At 27.2% G+C, this 21,954-nt stretch overlaps 1 protein-coding gene across 1 annotated transcript in view; it reads right to left on the bottom strand.

Annotated features, from left to right (window-relative positions):
* The window catches only part of LOC111617359 (probable phospholipid-transporting ATPase IA), a 231,157-nt gene that overhangs the window by 70,771 nt on the left and 138,432 nt on the right, over positions 1-21,954 (bottom strand). Inside the window, exons 14-29 of the mRNA XM_023358665.1 lie at positions 16,788-16,954; positions 13,889-13,943; positions 12,504-12,615; positions 12,337-12,419; positions 12,207-12,256; positions 12,045-12,114; positions 11,878-11,962; positions 11,734-11,786; positions 8,435-8,552; positions 3,619-3,747; positions 3,452-3,534; positions 3,322-3,371; positions 3,160-3,229; positions 2,993-3,077; positions 2,849-2,901; positions 1,604-1,690 (exon numbers count right to left, since the gene is read on the bottom strand). Of these exons, the coding sequence (XP_023214433.1) occupies positions 1,604-1,690; positions 2,849-2,901; positions 2,993-3,077; positions 3,160-3,229; positions 3,322-3,371; positions 3,452-3,534; positions 3,619-3,747; positions 8,435-8,552; positions 11,734-11,786; positions 11,878-11,962; positions 12,045-12,114; positions 12,207-12,256; positions 12,337-12,419; positions 12,504-12,615; positions 13,889-13,943; positions 16,788-16,954 (1,350 nt within the window). The remainder of the gene's footprint in view (positions 1-1,603; positions 1,691-2,848; positions 2,902-2,992; positions 3,078-3,159; positions 3,230-3,321; positions 3,372-3,451; positions 3,535-3,618; positions 3,748-8,434; positions 8,553-11,733; positions 11,787-11,877; positions 11,963-12,044; positions 12,115-12,206; positions 12,257-12,336; positions 12,420-12,503; positions 12,616-13,888; positions 13,944-16,787; positions 16,955-21,954) is intronic.

The following is a 21,954-nucleotide window of genomic DNA, read 5'->3' as shown; positions in this document are numbered from 1 at the left end:
ATGACGTCGAAAATGCAATCAAACAGGACAAGGAAGAAAGCATTGTTGAAAATGAGTCAGAAGGGGATATAGACAATAGCACTGTCAACGATAAAACACAAGAAGATGAAATGATTATTACTGAGAAGATGAAGGCGAAGAATATAACTGAAGATTCCAATGTAACGATTCAGAGACATAAAATACAATTGAGTCTTAGGAAGTTCTTGTAACTATAGAGTCAATACCAAAAAAGATAGAATCTGTAGTGACTATAAGAAACAATGCAAAATTGAGTTTGGAGAAACAAGCTGAAAAAATGAAAGCCACGTCTGTTGATAAATATCCAAATGTGAAAATTGACCAAAATGTAAGACTGAAAGTGCCCGAAATTGACAAAGCTAAAACTGACCCGAAAAGCATTATTGCAGTCATAGTAGATCTAAAGGACAATGAGTTTTACCAACTAGGTACCAAAATTGAAGTACTAAAGCAGCTTTATACACAAAATCAATTTACCTCATGCCCTGAAGACTTTATCAAGATAGAAGAAGTTGTTAAAGATAAAGAAGTGAGTGAGAAGTTGTCGCAAAATTGTCTTTGACCGGGGGACAAGGTTTCAAGAAATGCAACTGCCTAAAAAAATGCATAACGAAGAAGTGTGCTTGCAAGTCATCAGGATTACTTTGTAATTCTAAATGCCATGATAACTCTCCATGTAATAACAAGTAAAATCCTTTCTTTACTTTTATTAAATGACAATGACTATCAAATGATTAGAAAAAAATATTGTGATTACTGACTAGACTGATTAGCTTAGCCAACATAGGCTATTATATTATTTTTGACAAGATAATTTAATTTTTGTTATGTTAAAAAGTATTTTTAAACTGTTTTACTAGTTATTAATAAATAGGACTTAGTAAGTTGACTGCTTATAATAATTGCAATAAATGTTTATTAAAATACTCATAGTAAATGTTGGTTTTGGAAATAAAACTAACAGTCTTTAGTAAATCCTAGCATGTAACAAATTTCAATGGTAAAAGCCCGGAAAATCATCTCACTGTATAAAAATCCTTACATTTACCAACTTATGTTGGTAAATCCGAAAATTTACAAATAAAACCTAGGATTTACCAATATATGGGCTTTTACAGTAACATATACATTAAAATTTTTTTCAGTTACTTGAAATGAAAATTATCATAAAAAGAATATTTTTATTAATTTATATATTTTAAATAAATTCCCTGATCATTAGAACTTTCAAAGCATTTCATATATTACAACCCTTTAAATAAAAAATATCACCGATACTATTTAAAATTACTGTTTTTTGAATATATAAAAGAATATTTTATAAAAATCTGTTTATACATACTGTTATAATTTTTCTTACTTATAATAAAAATTTATTGTAGAGAATCTAATTTGTTAACGTTGTCTCAAACTTAAATGTAAATGTGAGAGAATGCAATATTATTTTATAACAATTATCAAATGAACTTTATTCTCAAGTTGATTGCAGAAATATTTTGATAAATATTTCAGACAATACTAACCTTATTTCTTTAAAACTGATTATTATATTATTAAATTGTATCATCTATATAGTACTTACTGTTTCAATTAATTGTGCAGCATCTTCTATTTTTTGTTCTCTATATTGCATAGAGGTACTTGCTTTAAAATAAGTGTGCTTCCATTCCTACAATTAAAATTTACTTTTATTTCAAAATAGAAATTCTAAAATACTATTTCAAATTTTGTTTCTATACATTAATTTTAAAAAGTAATATAGGAAAGTTCATTTAGTTATTTGAGTATCTTACTTGTACTCATAATATAATGAAATTAATCTTTAATGTAAATTTTTAAATAGTAATTAGCAGAATTCTACATCAGTGGTTCTCAACCAGGGGTACATGTATCCCTAGGGGTACTAGAGTAAATCGAAGGGGCACATCTAACTTTCATTATAAAATGGTGTATGTTAATCAATTTGCTGTAAATTATTAACACAAGAAACAAGAAACAACAAAAACTTGCTTTAAAATATCCCAGTGTGAACACTGATTTCCCTTTTAACAGTCTAAACAACTTGTTTATCCACTTGATTTTTCTGTCTATTTGTGCCATTAGTGCCGAGTGAACCTGTAGTCTAGTAAAATTATGGTTTAACCGAGCATTAATTACTTCTCAATAAGATTGGGGCTTTTTGTGTTTTTACTGGATTACTGGTATTAGGAATAACGAGGCCTGGATTGTATCCCCACCATGCAATGCGTGTCACTGCATGCGCACATTACTTGATATTTAGCAAATTTATATGTTATGTTTGTTACGAAAATTGAGAGATTCATGTATTGTTCTGCATGTTATAAATTCGCAGCCATTACTTTCAAGGTCAGTACACAATTATAGTCTCTATTTAACAACATGGGAACCAAATTTTGAAAAAATTGCTGAAGATTTATCACAACAAATATCCCATTAAATTTTGTTAGAAATTATTGTAGAATAATTTAAATTTTCTTTAATTATAATTATTTATTTTTAGGAAATTAATTTATGCATGTATTGAAATGACTTTTGTGATTTTATATAATATACTTATCAATTAATAATAAATTTAATCAGGTACATACATTTATTTATGTAAAATAAGTAATTCAATTTTAGTTATAGTTAGTTAGAGTTTTTTTTTTTATGATGCTCAGTTATAAGGGCTGTATACATCTAATGCAGTAATTATAAAATTTACATACAAAAATATAAGGGGTACTTGAGAAACAACTAATGGGCTAATGGGGTACATCAACAAAAAAGGTTGAGAACCACTGTTCTACATCATTCAAAAACAAACCTGATAAAATTCTTCTGAAACTTCAGAAACTGCACAGCATAATGTCCTTAATCCTATGTAACAGAAATATTAATAAAATAACTCCTGCAAATTAATATAGTAGAGTTTGGAAATTAATTTCCAAATTAGATACAGATATATTACCACAAGTTGCAAATTCTTTTAAATGCTGAAGAGTTGTTTCTCTGTATGGTTGATTTTCTTTCATTCTTTCATATATCACAGTATCCTTAATTTTAAATGCCATATTTTAATATCTCAATAACAGCCATTCTTATATGGAAATATATTCAAAATATAGATATACTTACTGCTCCTTTACAGTATAACTTAATTTTTCCATTTTGATCTCTTATAATAACAGACATTCTTTTTCGATTACTAAATAATCAGTTTAAATTTATTAATTTAATTTCCTAATATTCTATGTTTTCACATTAAAATTAAAGACAATTTTAAATAATAGATTTTACCTAGTAAATTCTAACACATTGAGAACTTCAAACTGCTGCTCTGTACCCATCTGTAGAAATTATACATTAATGAGGTAGTTATATATTTCATATTTTATAAAACCATATAACAAAATATTAAAATAATTACAGCATTTATCATCACATATTCAGGTGTTCTGGTTGTAAAAATAAATCCACAATCTTTAGCACCTTTCACTAAAGCTCCCTCATCTTTTTAAAAGATATTGTAATTAATGTAAAATTCAGAAAATATAATTTACTATTCAGTTATAAAAAATATCTTTAATATTTTACCTGGTGAAGCTGCCTGGTAGCAAATTTCATGTGTTCGTTGATCTAACTCAGGTACTACAGTATGACATACTGCCATTAACGTGAAAAATTCTTTAATATATGGAGCTGTTGGCTTAATTAGATTATGAACTTCAATTAGAAATTTGTTTATTTAAATATAATTTAATTTTAAAAATATAAAAAAAGTGAAATCAACTAATTTAGTAATTGCACTCAATGATTTTTAAAATATTAACTTTGTTTTAGAAACATTGATTATTTTATATTTAAAATTTTACATATCTACTTTTACACACTAATCTATTATCTATATTATTTACATTATATTTCTAAATAAAACACTGTCCATTTCTAAACTATAGAATAATTAGTCTATTTCTAAATATTAAAAAATTAAATACAATAATAAAAACTGCAAGACATTTTAAAAGTTAGTTGAAAAAAAATTACTAAAATTTGAAACAAACTTTAATAAATAAGATTCAAAGTTTTATCATTTTATATGATAGTTTTTTTTTTCATCTGAAGATCAATAAAAATATAATTATATATAATAATTAACTTGCAATGTGATTCTTGATTTATTGTAAATTTCTACAATTTGAAAAAAATTATATTTTATAATAATAACTAAGATGGAATAATTAATATAATTATATTAATAATAAATTAAAGTCAATGGAAGCAATAATACTTTGTCACAAAATTTAATAATGAAAAATCAAAATGTTCTCTATTACATATCCTAAACATGCCGATTTAAATACTTGAATATTTTGTTTTAAAAGAAATCCATGTATTATATTTAATTATATATTTTAAAATTCAACATAAAAATTGTTAAGAAGTAATTTCAGTTTAATCTGAAAAATATTTTAAAAATACCCTGCAAATATATTACATAATTTAAGTAGAGTTTTCTCAAATAATTTTAAGCTTTCTAAATTTTATGAAATCATTATTATTTGAGAAGTGTAAATTTAAAATATGGTGGTAAAAGTAAGTTAAATGTAACAGTTATAATTCTACCCACTTCTAATTTTTATATCTGCTTAATCAAATTACATTTTTTCTAACTAAATTAAACATCAATTCTTCAATCTAAACAAATTTCATTGGAAAATATAATGTTTCTCTATAAGAGAAATTCATCATATAAACTGTAATAGGAGCAATATTAAATTTATATTTTATCATTATATTCTAACTCCAGAGTGGACAACAAAAATCTTCAAAAAATTTTCTAAATCTAAAATCAAAATGATAGAGTTTAAAGTCTTCTGTATATAAATAGTCATTTATATAAGAGGATAATTATAATTACATATTACAGAGAAAAAAACATAAGTATAAATTAACCTGAAATTATTTTTGTTTATACTCACATGGTTTTCTCTGATACTTTTCAATATTACTGATTTATCAAATTTTTCAGTTCCCCTGTTAATAGATTTTAAAAACCATCATGTAAAATAAACATTTATTTATATAAATGATCATCTATTGTTAATTTTTTCTACAAATCTTAATTTTCAGAGCATTTAATGAAAATTCTCAAATATTAGAAATTAAAACATATTTATCATTTTAAATTTATTAGCATCTGATTTATTTTCAATTAATCTTTGAATGTTAAAATAAATAAATAAAATTTATTTTTGTGTTACACACACACACTCATATACCTATATATACATACATATTTTTTTTTAAACGTATAATCTAAACAAATTTTGCATATTCTGTTACACTGTAGTCTTTCTAATTGTATTTTTTCAATTACATACAGAAAGTCCTCACTTAATGTCATGGATAGGCTGTTGGAAACTGCAATGTTAAATGAAAATGACAAGTAATGAAACCAATTTTATCGCAGGCTAACTTGGCTAATAGTATTCTAATTGGATCATGTTTCTAACATCAGCACATATTTCCCATTTTACAAAATTTTACCATCTATAAAGAAATTTGACAATGATAATTGTAAACGATTACAATTATCATTGTCAAATTTCTGTACTTGTATCTTTCTTCAATAATGTTATAACAGAACAACATTAAGTGAGGAATTGCTATATATTTCCATGTAAAGTGATTAATGAAAAGTTTTAATTGTCATTCTTACAAAGGATTTAATCTTTTATATACATTGTACAATTGTCTTATAATGAAATTTACATAAAGAAATAATTGTTTTCTGTAGTACATTGATGGAATATTTTATTAGTATAGACTTAACTGAAAAATATTTTTTAAAGCAATTGTAGATTATTATTTGAAGAATAATACAGTAGACCCCCCTATAACACGGTAGATACATTCCGTGTTATGTGAATTCCGTGTTGTACGAGTCACTTAAATACATGATCCAATTACAGCCTGGCATGTGTGCAGTTTAGGGGCTACGGCTGTTTGAAATGTTTTCTTCCATAAAATTAACTGATTCTAGACTAATTTGCCTCAACATTTCCAAAACATGTATAATTTTTTGGGACTAATCCATATAAACTATGCTATAAACAAAAAATTATAGGATTACTTACCAAGTGTGCACCGTTTGACGTTGCCGTTGCTTAAGCTTGTTTTCGTCGCGGAGCGGCTCATCAGATGGCGGTCACATGTTTCCTGATAAGTTATTCTTTGAGAAAAATTCACCGAACTTTGGAGACATCATTAATAGAAATATAATTTTTATGGCCGTTGAATAATAAATGTTTTTTAGTAGGTCTGCTGCATGTTTAAACACAATGGTTTGTCAATGTTCACTATTGACTAATCCTGTCGAGACACAAGTTGGCCGTGACAATCTGTCTCATTCTTTTATCGTGTTATACGAACCCCTTTTAGTGTGTTATACAAACATGATTGCAATTTTTCCACCATGTTATACAAATACTTATATAAACCCATGTTATTGGGGGGTCTACTGTACATTTCCTTATGAAGTATTATTTCTTGATTATAAAGTTTAATTTGTTTCCCCATGTAAATTATTGATTTACGACAAATTATTAAACTTTTTACATATGAAATTATAAATATCATTTAATTAGTAACTAAATACTACTCATAAGTAAGAATTATAAAATTAATTATTACTTTTATAATTAACATTTATTTCCTAATATAATGTCACAACATATAAAATATATATATATATGTTGTGGTTGTTCAACAGCATTTCTATACAAAATTTGGAATTAACTCATCTTCCAGTAAGTCAATTCAAAATTGGTATTTCCAATTTCAAGAGATTGGCTGCATTTCATGAAAGTAAGAGAAAAATCATCAGGCCATCCANCAATCAGAAAATGAAGGCCATATGATTACTTCATAGATAAGCAATAATGCAATCAATTCTTCATTGTTAGACATTAAATTTTAAAAAAAATTGTCATGATCAACCTAACATGTAAGATGTATAGATATTTATTTACTGTTTATGTAATTATTTGTGATACATTTAATTTAAATATCTTAAAATTCCAGTAAAAGAGAGAAAAGAAATGATTTTATTTAAAGTAGGAATAATATGTAAAACCCACACTTCATTTGTTATGATTTTATTTGATTTCATAGCATGCATCAATGTCTGTCTAATTAACAAATGGTTTGTCCAGAAAGTAAGTATTATTTACATATATCTCCTGCACATATTGACAATATCAAAGTTCAAGGCTGTGCATGAGTAGTTACTTCTTCCACTCAAGAACAAAGCAACCAAGCCCTATTTGTTTTTCTTGTTCACACTGAGGATCATTAAGAATCAGTTATAATGTTCAAAACAATTGAGTGGCCACCAGTTATGAAATATGATCAATAATTAAGTTTTTGAATGTAAAGGAATGTTCAACCACACAAAATTTATTAGCAAATTTATAGACTAAATGTGATAAGTGAATGCATAGTGAGAAAGTGGGTTAGAATGATTAACAAAGAAGGGACAACATTCATGACAAAGAGTATAGTAGCTGCCCATATCTAATCAATGAAGAATTGCTGAACAATATTGAAAAGAAGATTCGTTCTGATGGTTTACAATTTCTAATCTGTCTCTACAATTTTCTGACATTTCAAGATCTTAGCTGCATGAAATGGTGACTAAACACTTGCACTTAAAAAAGCTGAGTTTGAGATGGGTGCCAAAAATTATAACAGACGTTCACAAAACTAAATGCATGGGATCAGCCTTAGAACTTTTGTAGTGGTGTGAAGAGGAAGGAAATGGATTTTTAAAAAGAATTGTCACTGGTGACAAAACATGGATTTGCAATATGACACCAGAAAGCAAACAACGATCACTGCAACATCCAGAAATGATGATTCAAGTCACAGGCAGCAGAATTCTATGAACAAAATATCTTCAGTTTATTGCCAAGATATGATAAGTGCCTCAATTTGCATGGCAATCATGTTGAATAATAAATTAAGCTATGTTATTTAATGGTAATTAAATAACTTATGTTTCAATTGCCTATTTTTTTAAGTAGCCAAATGATACTTACTTTCTGGAATCACCTCATAATATATTGTTGGCTAAATGATAATTATTAAAACAACTAAAAGGTATTTTTAAGTGTGTACAAAAAGAAAGGAGAGAATATTTTTCTACTAATTTAAATTTTCATTTTAATTCCATAAATTTATTAATCATATCAAATATAATGTGGAAAAATATATATATATTATATAAATTCTATGATTCAAAATTACAATTATTATTATTATTATTAAGTATATTCAAAATAATTAAATACTGATTCTTACCCATACATAACTCCAGCAATTGAACAACGTTTAAATTCCATAATATTACATGTCAATGTTCCTGTTTTGTCAGAAAAAATATATTTCACTTGGCCAAGTTCTTCATTAAGATTTGATGTTCGAGCCATAGCAGGTGTATCTGTTTCTTCATAATACATGTTGTTATCCTATAAACAGACAAAACAGTTTCAAAAAATTATAAGAAACAAAATTACAAACAGCAGATTAATTTTAGTGAGTTATATTTGTGAATAGATCTCTATATAATTACAGTTTTAACTAAAATAATAAATTGACACTCAGTCAAAGCATCTAAAAAGAAAAACAATTTTTAGAAAACCTGGAGTATATTTTCAAAATAAAGATAATTTTAATGCTTTGATTGTCAAATCTGAAGTTATCTCTGGTTAAAGAACTATAACAAAAGAAAAGGATTTCTGATTTACTTTAGAGTAAAGTCAAAAATTTCTGAAATATTTCCATTTAAAGATTAAACATTATTTCAGTCAGGCATAACACTTATTTAAGTGCATCTTCCAATTCTCAGCAATTTTTCTATATTCATTATTCATAATATTTTGAAGTTGTTGAATTATAACCACATTATTAATCATAACAAAAAATTATTTAAATATGACTGACTTTTTATTAATTTACGATAAAATTTCATTTAAAAAGTATCATCAAAATATTGTAGTTAAGTTAAAAAGATTTATCACTGTTTATTATATACATAGACATCGCCTGCTTAACATCAATAATCTATTTTTGAAAATTAGACATTCTTCAGCATAATGTTAACTGAAAGCTTATTTCTCATTATTCTATATAAAAAAAAGTATAATGCATTACAATATCAATTCTCTCACTTCTCTAAAATGCACTAAATTCAAAACCATATATAAAATATAATACAGTGCCTATACATAAATTATCATATTAGAACATAAAATTATAACAAATTGCTTTCTGGTCACTAAACAATTAATATGCTTGTTAACAAATAGTTGCTTTGAATACAGTAACATGTATGATGATCTGCATGCTGCACTACAACCATTACATATGACATAAGGCATAACAAATAAAAATATTTGTTTTAAAAATATAGACAAAATTTTACAATAAATAACAAGGAATAAATCATAACACATTCTTAATTAACAATGCCTTTATCACTTGATTAATAACTGATTGAGCAATTGATTAACTACTGTTAGTGACATAGTGAAAGTTCAACAAATAAATCTGTTCACATTTGATCAATCTTGATTGAACAATCCTTTTTTTTTGTCTAAGTAACGTCTGGGTTTGCTGGAAAGACATTTTATGGCTCAGGTTGATGTATAGTACAGTTCTATATTGCTAACTAGATCACTTTGACAAATGAGTCCATAGAGTTCTGCCACTACCATTTGATTGTCCCAATAAAGAACTTTTCATTGATGTCTGGTTGATGCTTGCTGTCAAAGTCCAGACAAACAAACTTGAAACATTCCAACGGAAAACTAAAAACTTGTCTATGAAAAATCTCAGGGAAAAACTGAAAAAACTGTCCATTTGGTCCTGTTTTAAGGGATTTAGTCAGTCCAATGGTGGTCTAATCCAGAGACTGGATCAGTAACTGACATCCAGGCTCCGCCTCAGTCAGGACAGCTGACCATCTTGGTGACGATGTGTCACACTAAGCTGACATCTCTGGAAAAATGGAATCTCCCAAACAGAAGACAAAATCACTTTGTCTCCGACATTCTGTTAGGCATCAACAGACATTACAAAAGCATATTTAAGCTTTCTGCTATAGGAAGTGTTAGCATGATATAACACTATGATGCCTCTTCCAGTATCAGCTATACTTGAGACATATATTCCACTTCTTAATATACAAGCATGTGTAGACATTTTGAAAAGTAACCTAAAATTCTGACCAACTGTATTGGGAATGAAACTTGAGACTTTCCTTGCATAACATTTTGTTAAAGGAATTGTATTGAATTTTTAGGATGTATCAATAGATAAATTTTTCTTATATAAATATTGGCTTAAAAATATATTAAGAGGATGAAAGTTACATGAAGTTTGGGTAAAGACCCAAAGACATTCTACTGGGAAAATATTAAGAAAGGATGCCTATACAGACAGTACTTAAAAACTAAAAATTTTGTGCACTTGCATAATTATTTTTAAAAAATCTAACTCTTCATAAAAAGCAGATTAATGTCTATTATAATTATACAAATTATAACTGGAAGAAGATTGTTTTAAAATCATATAGTTTATTTACAATTTGATACAGTCAACCCCCCCTATAACACAGGTTCCTATAGTTCGGATTCCTATATCACAGCAAAAAAATTGCGACAGTATTCGTACGAACATGCTAAAAAAAAACTTGTATAATTCGGTAAAATGTCATCGCCGACTCATGTCACAACAGGATTGGTTTAATCTAGACCAATAGCGAATACCGCATAAACCGTTAAGCTTAAATGAGCAGTGGACCTACTAAAAACCATTTATTATTTAATGTCCATAAAAATTATATTTATATTAATGATGTCTCCAAAGTTCAGTGAATTTTTTGCAAAAAAAATAATTTATCAGGAAGCACGCGAGCGCCATTCAATGGCAAGCTCCACAACAAAAACAAGCTTAAGCAATGACGTAGTCAAATGGTGCATGTTCAGTAAGTAATCCTACAATTTTTTGTTTATAGCATAGTTTATATGGATTATTCCCAAAAAATTATATGTATTTTGGAAATGTTGAGTTAAATTAGTCTAGAATCAATTAATTTTATGGAAGAAACCTTTCAAACAGCCATAGTCTGTAAACTGCATACGTGCCGGGCTGTGATTGGCTGGACACGTAGAAAATGGATTCATAAAAACCAGAACGTATCTATCGTGTTATAGGGGGTCAACTGTATTTACTTTACAGTAATGCAATGTGTAAATATAAAATTCAATATGTAAACATACAATAAATCAAATTTAATCTTAAGAGCAACAAAGCTTAATTCTAGTCTAGAAATAATCTGAATTTCAGTTAATTATTAACAAACAATTATTTATTGTGACATTGTCACAATTCTGGGNCAATTAATAATAAATTTAATCAGGTACATACATTTATTTATGTAAAATAAGTAATTCAATTTTAGTTATAGTTAGTTAGAGTTTTTTTTTTTATGATGCTCAGTTATAAGGGCTGTATACATCTAATGCAGTAATTATAAAATTTACATACAAAAATATAAGGGGTACTTGGAGAAACAACTAATGGGCTAATGGGGTACATCAACAAAAAAGGTTGAGAACCACTGTTCTACATCATTCAAAAACAAACCTGATAAAATTCTTCTGAAACTTCAGAAACTGCACAGCATAATGTCCTTAATCCTATGTAACAGAAATATTAATAAAATAACTCCTGCAAATTAATATAGTAGAGTTTGGAAATTAATTTCCAAATTAGATACAGATATATTACCACAAGTTGCAAATTCTTTTAAATGCTGAAGAGTTGTTTCTCTGTATGGTTGATTTTCTTTCATTCTTTCATATATCACAGTATCCTTAATTTTAAATGCCATATTTTAATATCTCAATAACAGCCATTCTTATATGGAAATATATTCAAAATATAGATATACTTACTGCTCCTTTACAGTATAACTTAATTTTTCCATTTTGATCTCTTATAATAACAGACATTCTTTTTCGATTACTAAATAATCAGTTTAAATTTATTAATTTAATTTCCTAATATTCTATGTTTTCACATTAAAATTAAAGACAATTTTAAATAATAGATTTTACCTAGTAAATTCTAACACATTGAGAACTTCAAACTGCTGCTCTGTACCCATCTGTAGAAATTATACATTAATGAGGTAGTTATATATTTCATATTTTATAAAACCATATAACAAAATATTAAAATAATTACAGCATTTATCATCACATATTCAGGTGTTCTGGTTGTAAAAATAAATCCACAATCTTTAGCACCTTTCACTAAAGCTCCCTCATCTTTTTAAAAGATATTGTAATTAATGTAAAATTCAGAAAATATAATTTACTATTCAGTTATAAAAAATATCTTTAATATTTTACCTGGTGAAGCTGCCTGGTAGCAAATTTCATGTGTTCGTTGATCTAACTCAGGTACTACAGTATGACATACTGCCATTAACGTGAAAAATTCTTTAATATATGGAGCTGTTGGCTTAATTAGATTATGAACTTCAATTAGAAATTTGTTTATTTAAATATAATTTAATTTTAAAAATATAAAAAAAGTGAAATCAACTAATTTAGTAATTGCACTCAATGATTTTTAAAATATTAACTTTGTTTTAGAAACATTGATTATTTTATATTTAAAATTTTACATATCTACTTTTACACACTAATCTATTATCTATATTATTTACATTATATTTCTAAATAAAACACTGTCCATTTCTAAACTATAGAATAATTAGTCTATTTCTAAATATTAAAAAATTAAATACAATAATAAAAACTGCAAGACATTTTAAAAGTTAGTTGAAAAAAAATTACTAAAATTTGAAACAAACTTTAATAAATAAGATTCAAAGTTTTATCATTTTATATGATAGTTTTTTTTTTCATCTGAAGATCAATAAAAATATAATTATATATAATAATTAACTTGCAATGTGATTCTTGATTTATTGTAAATTTCTACAATTTGAAAAAAATTATATTTTATAATAATAACTAAGATGGAATAATTAATATAATTATATTAATAATAAATTAAAGTCAATGGAAGCAATAATACTTTGTCACAAAATTTAATAATGAAAAATCAAAATGTTCTCTATTACATATCCTAAACATGCCGATTTAAATACTTGAATATTTTGTTTTAAAAGAAATCCATGTATTATATTTAATTATATATTTTAAAATTCAACATAAAAATTGTTAAGAAGTAATTTCAGTTTAATCTGAAAAATATTTTAAAAATACCCTGCAAATATATTACATAATTTAAGTAGAGTTTTCTCAAATAATTTTAAGCTTTCTAAATTTTATGAAATCATTATTATTTGAGAAGTGTAAATTTAAAATATGGTGGTAAAAGTAAGTTAAATGTAACAGTTATAATTCTACCCACTTCTAATTTTTATATCTGCTTAATCAAATTACATTTTTTCTAACTAAATTAAACATCAATTCTTCAATCTAAACAAATTTCATTGGAAAATATAATGTTTCTCTATAAGAGAAATTCATCATATAAACTGTAATAGGAGCAATATTAAATTTATATTTTATCATTATATTCTAACTCCAGAGTGGACAACAAAAATCTTCAAAAAATTTTCTAAATCTAAAATCAAAATGATAGAGTTTAAAGTCTTCTGTATATAAATAGTCATTTATATAAGAGGATAATTATAATTACATATTACAGAGAAAAAAACATAAGTATAAATTAACCTGAAATTATTTTTGTTTATACTCACATGGTTTTCTCTGATACTTTTCAATATTACTGATTTATCAAATTTTTCAGTTCCCCTGTTAATAGATTTTAAAAACCATCATGTAAAATAAACATTTATTTATATAAATGATCATCTATTGTTAATTTTTTCTACAAATCTTAATTTTCAGAGCATTTAATGAAAATTCTCAAATATTAGAAATTAAAACATATTTATCATTTTAAATTTATTAGCATCTGATTTATTTTCAATTAATCTTTGAATGTTAAAATAAATAAATAAAATTTATTTTTGTGTTACACACACACACTCATATACCTATATATACATACATATTTTTTTTTAAACGTATAATCTAAACAAATTTTGCATATTCTGTTACACTGTAGTCTTTCTAATTGTATTTTTTCAATTACATACAGAAAGTCCTCACTTAATGTCATGGATAGGCTGTTGGAAACTGCAATGTTAAATGAAAATGACAAGTAATGAAACCAATTTTATCGCAGGCTAACTTGGCTAATAGTATTCTAATTGGATCATGTTTCTAACATCAGCACATATTTCCCATTTTACAAAATTTTACCATCTATAAAGAAATTTGACAATGATAATTGTAAACGATTACAATTATCATTGTCAAATTTCTGTACTTGTATCTTTCTTCAATAATGTTATAACAGAACAACATTAAGTGAGGAATTGCTATATATTTCCATGTAAAGTGATTAATGAAAAGTTTTAATTGTCATTCTTACAAAGGATTTAATCTTTTATATACATTGTACAATTGTCTTATAATGAAATTTACATAAAGAAATAATTGTTTTCTGTAGTACATTGATGGAATATTTTATTAGTATAGACTTAACTGAAAAATATTTTTTAAAGCAATTGTAGATTATTATTTGAAGAATAATACAGTAGACCCCCCTATAACACGGTAGATACATTCCGTGTTATGTGAATTCCGTGTTGTACGAGTCACTTAAATACATGATCCAATTACAGCCTGGCATGTGTGCAGTTTAGGGGCTACGGCTGTTTGAAATGTTTTCTTCCATAAAATTAACTGATTCTAGACTAATTTGCCTCAACATTTCCAAAACATGTATAATTTTTTGGGACTAATCCATATAAACTATGCTATAAACAAAAAATTATAGGATTACTTACCAAGTGTGCACCGTTTGACGTTGCCGTTGCTTAAGCTTGTTTTCGTCGCGGAGCGGCTCATCAGATGGCGGTCACATGTTTCCTGATAAGTTATTCTTTGAGAAAAATTCACCGAACTTTGGAGACATCATTAATAGAAATATAATTTTTATGGCCGTTGAATAATAAATGTTTTTTAGTAGGTCTGCTGCATGTTTAAACACAATGGTTTGTCAATGTTCACTATTGACTAATCCTGTCGAGACACAAGTTGGCCGTGACAATCTGTCTCATTCTTTTATCGTGNTGAAGGCCATATGATTACTTCATAGATAAGCAATAATGCAATCAATTCTTCATTGTTAGACATTAAATTTTAAAAAAAATTGTCATGATCAACCTAACATGTAAGATGTATAGATATTTATTTACTGTTTATGTAATTATTTGTGATACATTTAATTTAAATATCTTAAAATTCCAGTAAAAGAGAGAAAAGAAATGATTTTATTTAAAGTAGGAATAATATGTAAAACCCACACTTCATTTGTTATGATTTTATTTGATTTCATAGCATGCATCAATGTCTGTCTAATTAACAAATGGTTTGTCCAGAAAGTAAGTATTATTTACATATATCTCCTGCACATATTGACAATATCAAAGTTCAAGGCTGTGCATGAGTAGTTACTTCTTCCACTCAAGAACAAAGCAACCAAGCCCTATTTGTTTTTCTTGTTCACACTGAGGATCATTAAGAATCAGTTATAATGTTCAAAACAATTGAGTGGCCACCAGTTATGAAATATGATCAATAATTAAGTTTTTGAATGTAAAGGAATGTTCAACCACACAAAATTTATTAGCAAATTTATAGACTAAATGTGATAAGTGAATGCATAGTGAGAAAGTGGGTTAGAATGATTAACAAAGAAGGGACAACATTCATGACAAAGAGTATAGTAGCTGCCCATATCTAATCAATGAAGAATTGCTGAACAATATTGAAAAGAAGATTCGTTCTGATGGTTTACAATTTCTAATCTGTCTCTACAATTTTCTGACATTTCAAGATCTTAGCTGCATGAAATGGTGACTAAACACTTGCACTTAAAAAAGCTGAGTTTGAGATGGGTGCCAAAAATTATAACAGACGTTCACAAAACTAAATGCATGGGATCAGCCTTAGAACTTTTGTAGTGGTGTGAAGAGGAAGGAAATGGATTTTTAAAAAGAATTGTCACTGGTGACAAAACATGGATTTGCAATATGACACCAGAAAGCAAACAACGATCACTGCAACATCCAGAAATGATGATTCAAGTCACAGGCAGCAGAATTCTATGAACAAAATATCTTCAGTTTATTGCCAAGATATGATAAGTGCCTCAATTTGCATGGCAATCATGTTGAATAATAAATTAAGCTATGTTATTTAATGGTAATTAAATAACTTATGTTTCAATTGCCTATTTTTTTAAGTAGCCAAATGATACTTACTTTCTGGAATCACCTCATAATATATTGTTGGCTAAATGATAATTATTAAAACAACTAAAAGGTATTTTTAAGTGTGTACAAAAAGAAAGGAGAGAATATTTTTCTACTAATTTAAATTTTCATTTTAATTCCATAAATTTATTAATCATATCAAATATAATGTGGAAAAATATATATATATTATATAAATTCTATGATTCAAAATTACAATTATTATTATTATTATTAAGTATATTCAAAATAATTAAATACTGATTCTTACCCATACATAACTCCAGCAATTGAACAACGTTTAAATTCCATAATATTACATGTCAATGTTCCTGTTTTGTCAGAAAAAATATATTTCACTTGGCCAAGTTCTTCATTAAGATTTGATGTTCGAGCCATAGCAGGTGTATCTGTTTCTTCATAATACATGTTGTTATCCTATAAACAGACAAAACAGTTTCAAAAAATTATAAGAAACAAAATTACAAACAGCAGATTAATTTTAGTGAGTTATATTTGTGAATAGATCTCTATATAATTACAGTTTTAACTAAAATAATAAATTGACACTCAGTCAAAGCATCTAAAAAGAAAAACAATTTTTAGAAAACCTGGAGTATATTTTCAAAATAAAGATAATTTTAATGCTTTGATTGTCAAATCTGAAGTTATCTCTGGTTAAAGAACTATAACAAAAGAAAAGGATTTCTGATTTACTTTAGAGTAAAGTCAAAAATTTCTGAAATATTTCCATTTAAAGATTAAACATTATTTCAGTCAGGCATAACACTTATTTAAGTGCATCTTCCAATTCTCAGCAATTTTTCTATATTCATTATTCATAATATTTTGAAGTTGTTGAATTATAACCACATTATTAATCATAACAAAAAATTATTTAAATATGACTGACTTTTTATTAATTTACGATAAAATTTCATTTAAAAAGTATCATCAAAATATTGTAGTTAAGTTAAAAAGATTTATCACTGTTTATTATATACATAGACATCACCTGCTTAACATCAATAATCTATTTTTGAAAATTAGACATTCTTCAGCATAATGTTAACTGAAAGCTTATTTCTCATTATTCTATATAAAAAAAAGTATAATGCATTACAATATCAATTCTCTCACTTCTCTAAAATGCACTAAATTCAAAACCATATATAAAATATAATACAGTGCCTATACATAAATTATCATATTAGAACATAAAATTATAACAAATTGCTTTCTGGTCACTAAACAATTAATATGCTTGTTAACAAATAGTTGCTTTGAATACAGTAACATGTATGATGATCTGCATGCTGCACTACAACCATTACATATGACATAAGGCATAACAAATAAAAATATTTGTTTTAAAAATATAGACAAAATTTTACAATAAATAACAAGGAATAAATCATAACACATTCTTAATTAACAATGCCTTTATCACTTGATTAATAACTGATTGAGCAATTGATTAACTACTGTTAGTGACATAGTGAAAGTTCAACAAATAAATCTGTTCACATTTGATCAATCTTGATTGAACAATCCTTTTTTTTTTGTCTAAGTAACGTCTGGGTTTGCTGGAAAGACATTTTATGGCTCAGGTTGATGTATAGTACAGTTCTATATTGCTAACTAGATCACTTTGACAAATGAGTCCATAGAGTTCTGCCACTACCATTTGATTGTCCCAATAAAGAACTTTTCATTGATGTCTGGTTGATGCTTGCTGTCAAAGTCCAGACAAACAAACTTGAAACATTCCAACGGAAAACTAAAAACTTGTCTATGAAAAATCTCAGGGAAAAACTGAAAAAACTGTCCATTTGGTCCTGTTTTAAGGGATTTAGTCAGTCCAATGGTGGTCTAATCCAGAGACTGGATCAGTAACTGACATCCAGGCTCCGCCTCAGTCAGGACAGCTGACCATCTTGGTGACGATGTGTCACACTAAGCTGACATCTCTGGAAAAATGGAATCTCCCAAACAGAAGACAAAATCACTTTGTCTCCGACATTCTGTTAGGCATCAACAGACATTACAAAAGCATATTTAAGCTTTCTGCTATAGGAAGTGTTAGCATGATATAACACTATGATGCCTCTTCCAGTATCAGCTATACTTGAGACATATATTCCACTTCTTAATATACAAGCATGTGTAGACATTTTGAAAAGTAACCTAAAATTCTGACCAACTGTATTGGGAATGAAACTTGAGACTTTCCTTGCATAACATTTTGTTAAAGGAATTGTATTGAATTTTTAGGATGTATCAATAGATAAATTTTTCTTATATAAATATTGGCTTAAAAATATATTAAGAGGATGAAAGTTACATGAAGTTTGGGTAAAGACCCAAAGACATTCTACTGGGAAAATATTAAGAAAGGATGCCTATACAGACAGTACTTAAAAACTAAAAATTTTGTGCACTTGCATAATTATTTTTAAAAAATCTAACTCTTCATAAAAAGCAGATTAATGTCTATTATAATTATACAAATTATAACTGGAAGAAGATTGTTTTAAAATCATATAGTTTATTTACAATTTGATACAGTCAACCCCCCCTATAACACAGGTTCCTATAGTTCGGATTCCTATATCACAGCAAAAAAATTGCGACAGTATTCGTACGAACATGCTAAAAAAAACTTGTATAATTCGGTAAAATGTCATCGCCGACTCATGTCACAACAGGATTGGTTTAATCTAGACCAATAGCGAATACCGCATAAACCGTTAAGCTTAAATGAGCAGTGGACCTACTAAAAACCATTTATTATTTAATGTCCATAAAAATTATATTTATATTAATGATGTCTCCAAAGTTCAGTGAATTTTTTGCAAAAAAAATAATTTATCAGGAAGCACGCGAGCGCCATTCAATGGCAAGCTCCACAACAAAAACAAGCTTAAGCAATGACGTAGTCAAATGGTGCATGTTCAGTAAGTAATCCTACAATTTTTTGTTTATAGCATAGTTTATATGGATTATTCCCAAAAAATTATATGTATTTTGGAAATGTTGAGTTAAATTAGTCTAGAATCAATTAATTTTATGGAAGAAACCTTTCAAACAGCCATAGTCTGTAAACTGCATACGTGCCGGGCTGTGATTGGCTGGACACGTAGAAAATGGATTCATAAAAACCAGAACGTATCTATCGTGTTATAGGGGGTCAACTGTATTTACTTTACAGTAATGCAATGTGTAAATATAAAATTCAATATGTAAACATACAATAAATCAAATTTAATCTTAAGAGCAACAAAGCTTAATTCTAGTCTAGAAATAATCTGAATTTCAGTTAATTATTAACAAACAATTATTTATTGTGACATTGTCACAATTCTGGACTGCAAGTTTTAATCATATTTTTAATTTATTTAATTTAAAATATATGCTCTCCACTTCAAATTAGTAGTGTCTTGTCCCTGTACATCATACTTTTCCATCAGCAATAGATTTGTGCCAGTCATCTTATTCCTTTCAAGGGAAAGTTTTGAATTGAAATAACATGACTTCCACTTTGCATCAAAAGTTTGTATATAGTTAATCAGGGCCTCCTGCCCCAAGGTTACCATATCTGATCTTGGATTTCATCTATAACTCCATTCTGAAGATTAAGAAAAGACAGATGGATGGACAGTGGGACAGATTGATGTATAGATGGACAACAGTGGGAATATAACAATTTTTTCAAATTGCAACCCAATTAAATCATGGAATTTAGTTTATAGATAGGTGGTTAAGCCACCTTCTTAAATAAAGATTGTTAAGTAGCTATTAATTTTGAATTTTTGTCAAATAATTTAACTGTTTAATTAATAAACTAGGCACAGTTCATTTTCTGTATGAACACAAACTAAGAACTGAGTTGAAGCACTAGCAAGCCAATAATATTGTTTTGGGAACCATTTACAATGATCACTTGTTGTTAGCATGATAATTATTTCACTGCTAGCATTAAAAATAAATAAATAAAAGATAAATTGTACACACTTGTGCTAGTAATCTTGGACATTGTCATTTTGACTTCTGATAGTTGCAGACAAATGATCCTTGCAAGAAGAGAGAATCCTTACATTCAGTCAGCATTGACTGTTTTTTTCTAATGTTTTTTGTTTGTTTTTTAGCACCTGTTTTCTGTATGCAATGCTTTTTATTTTTATCCCCTGAACTCTGTTAGGCCTGCTCAATCACATCAGCAAGCATGGACATCATCACTTCGACTCCATTGTGTCTCAAAAACAAAATCATGGACCTTGATTTTTTTATATTTTTAATTTCCTCATCTCATATGTAAAATGACAAACTTTAATCAAAACTGATTGATCAAATTTTGAGAACAAACTAAATTCTATATACCACATAGAAGAGGCTTTGCTAATGCTCCGCCTCAATATTTACATTACGTTATGAGTTTGAGTCCTATTACAAGCCAATCTTTTCCATAATTTTCTAAATTATTTAAAATTTTGAAAGATTGACCCAGAGTGATTCAAACTTATAACTTCTGTTTAACTTTATTATTTATTAATTATTTAATTAAAACATTACTGCTATGATAATAAATCATAAATTAAATAGTTATGCAGCTTAAAAAATAAATTATTTTATCTATTTCCAAGCTATATAAATTTATCAGTATCAATTTTATTTCTATCGTTAAGAACTAAAATTACATGTGAAACTTAAATATTCTCATAACCTAAATATTAAATTTTGTTGTAATTATGATTTCAATTTGTATGGCAATTTCACAAGATGAAAATATGAGGGGAAATCAAAAAGTAATGCCACTTTATTAATAATAATTTGTAAGTATTGTTAGTTGTAACAAGAAATGAGAGGTCTGAAGCAAGAGCATTTTGGCTATACTATTATGCCTTTGAACAGCAGCTGCCACCTAGTGTGTACATATGAATGAAGAAAATGGCATCCACACTGAGTTTATTTTCTGTGTACAATGGGTAAGAAACTGTCAGACATTCATACTGAAATGATGAAGATTGTCTGAAACACAGATGATACAAAATGTTTGGATAAGGTCATCAATCTGACAGATAAGTCTCATTTTAGACATTCATTAAGTGTCACTGCTCTAAAAAGAGTTGCTAATAAAAGAAGCACTACGAAACCTGCCTTATTCACCTGAAAAGTTTGACATTTCTTTTTATACAGAAGATGGCATTGTGGTTGAAAAGCTTGGGTATAGAAAAGTCAGTACTAACTGGCACCCATGAAATTGACAGAAATGCAAAACTGTTGTCAGGATAATAATGTGTTCAGATCATTTGAAACAATATCACCAAGAAAACCAATTCATCAAAAGCATTATCGCTGGGGACAAGTTGTGGATGATAATGTCAAAGCAAACTGTTCAAAACTGGCTTTATTTGCAAGAAAATATTCTACAGGTCTGA

The sequence above is a fragment of the Centruroides sculpturatus genome, unplaced genomic scaffold, assembly GCF_000671375.1.
Source record: "Centruroides sculpturatus isolate CEXI.00-Female unplaced genomic scaffold, Cexi_2.0 scaffold118, whole genome shotgun sequence".
NCBI classification, from domain to species: Eukaryota; Metazoa; Arthropoda; class Arachnida; order Scorpiones; family Buthidae; genus Centruroides; species Centruroides sculpturatus.
Note: the sequence above shows the minus strand (reverse complement) of the source record. Positions and strands in the feature narration are given on the sequence as shown.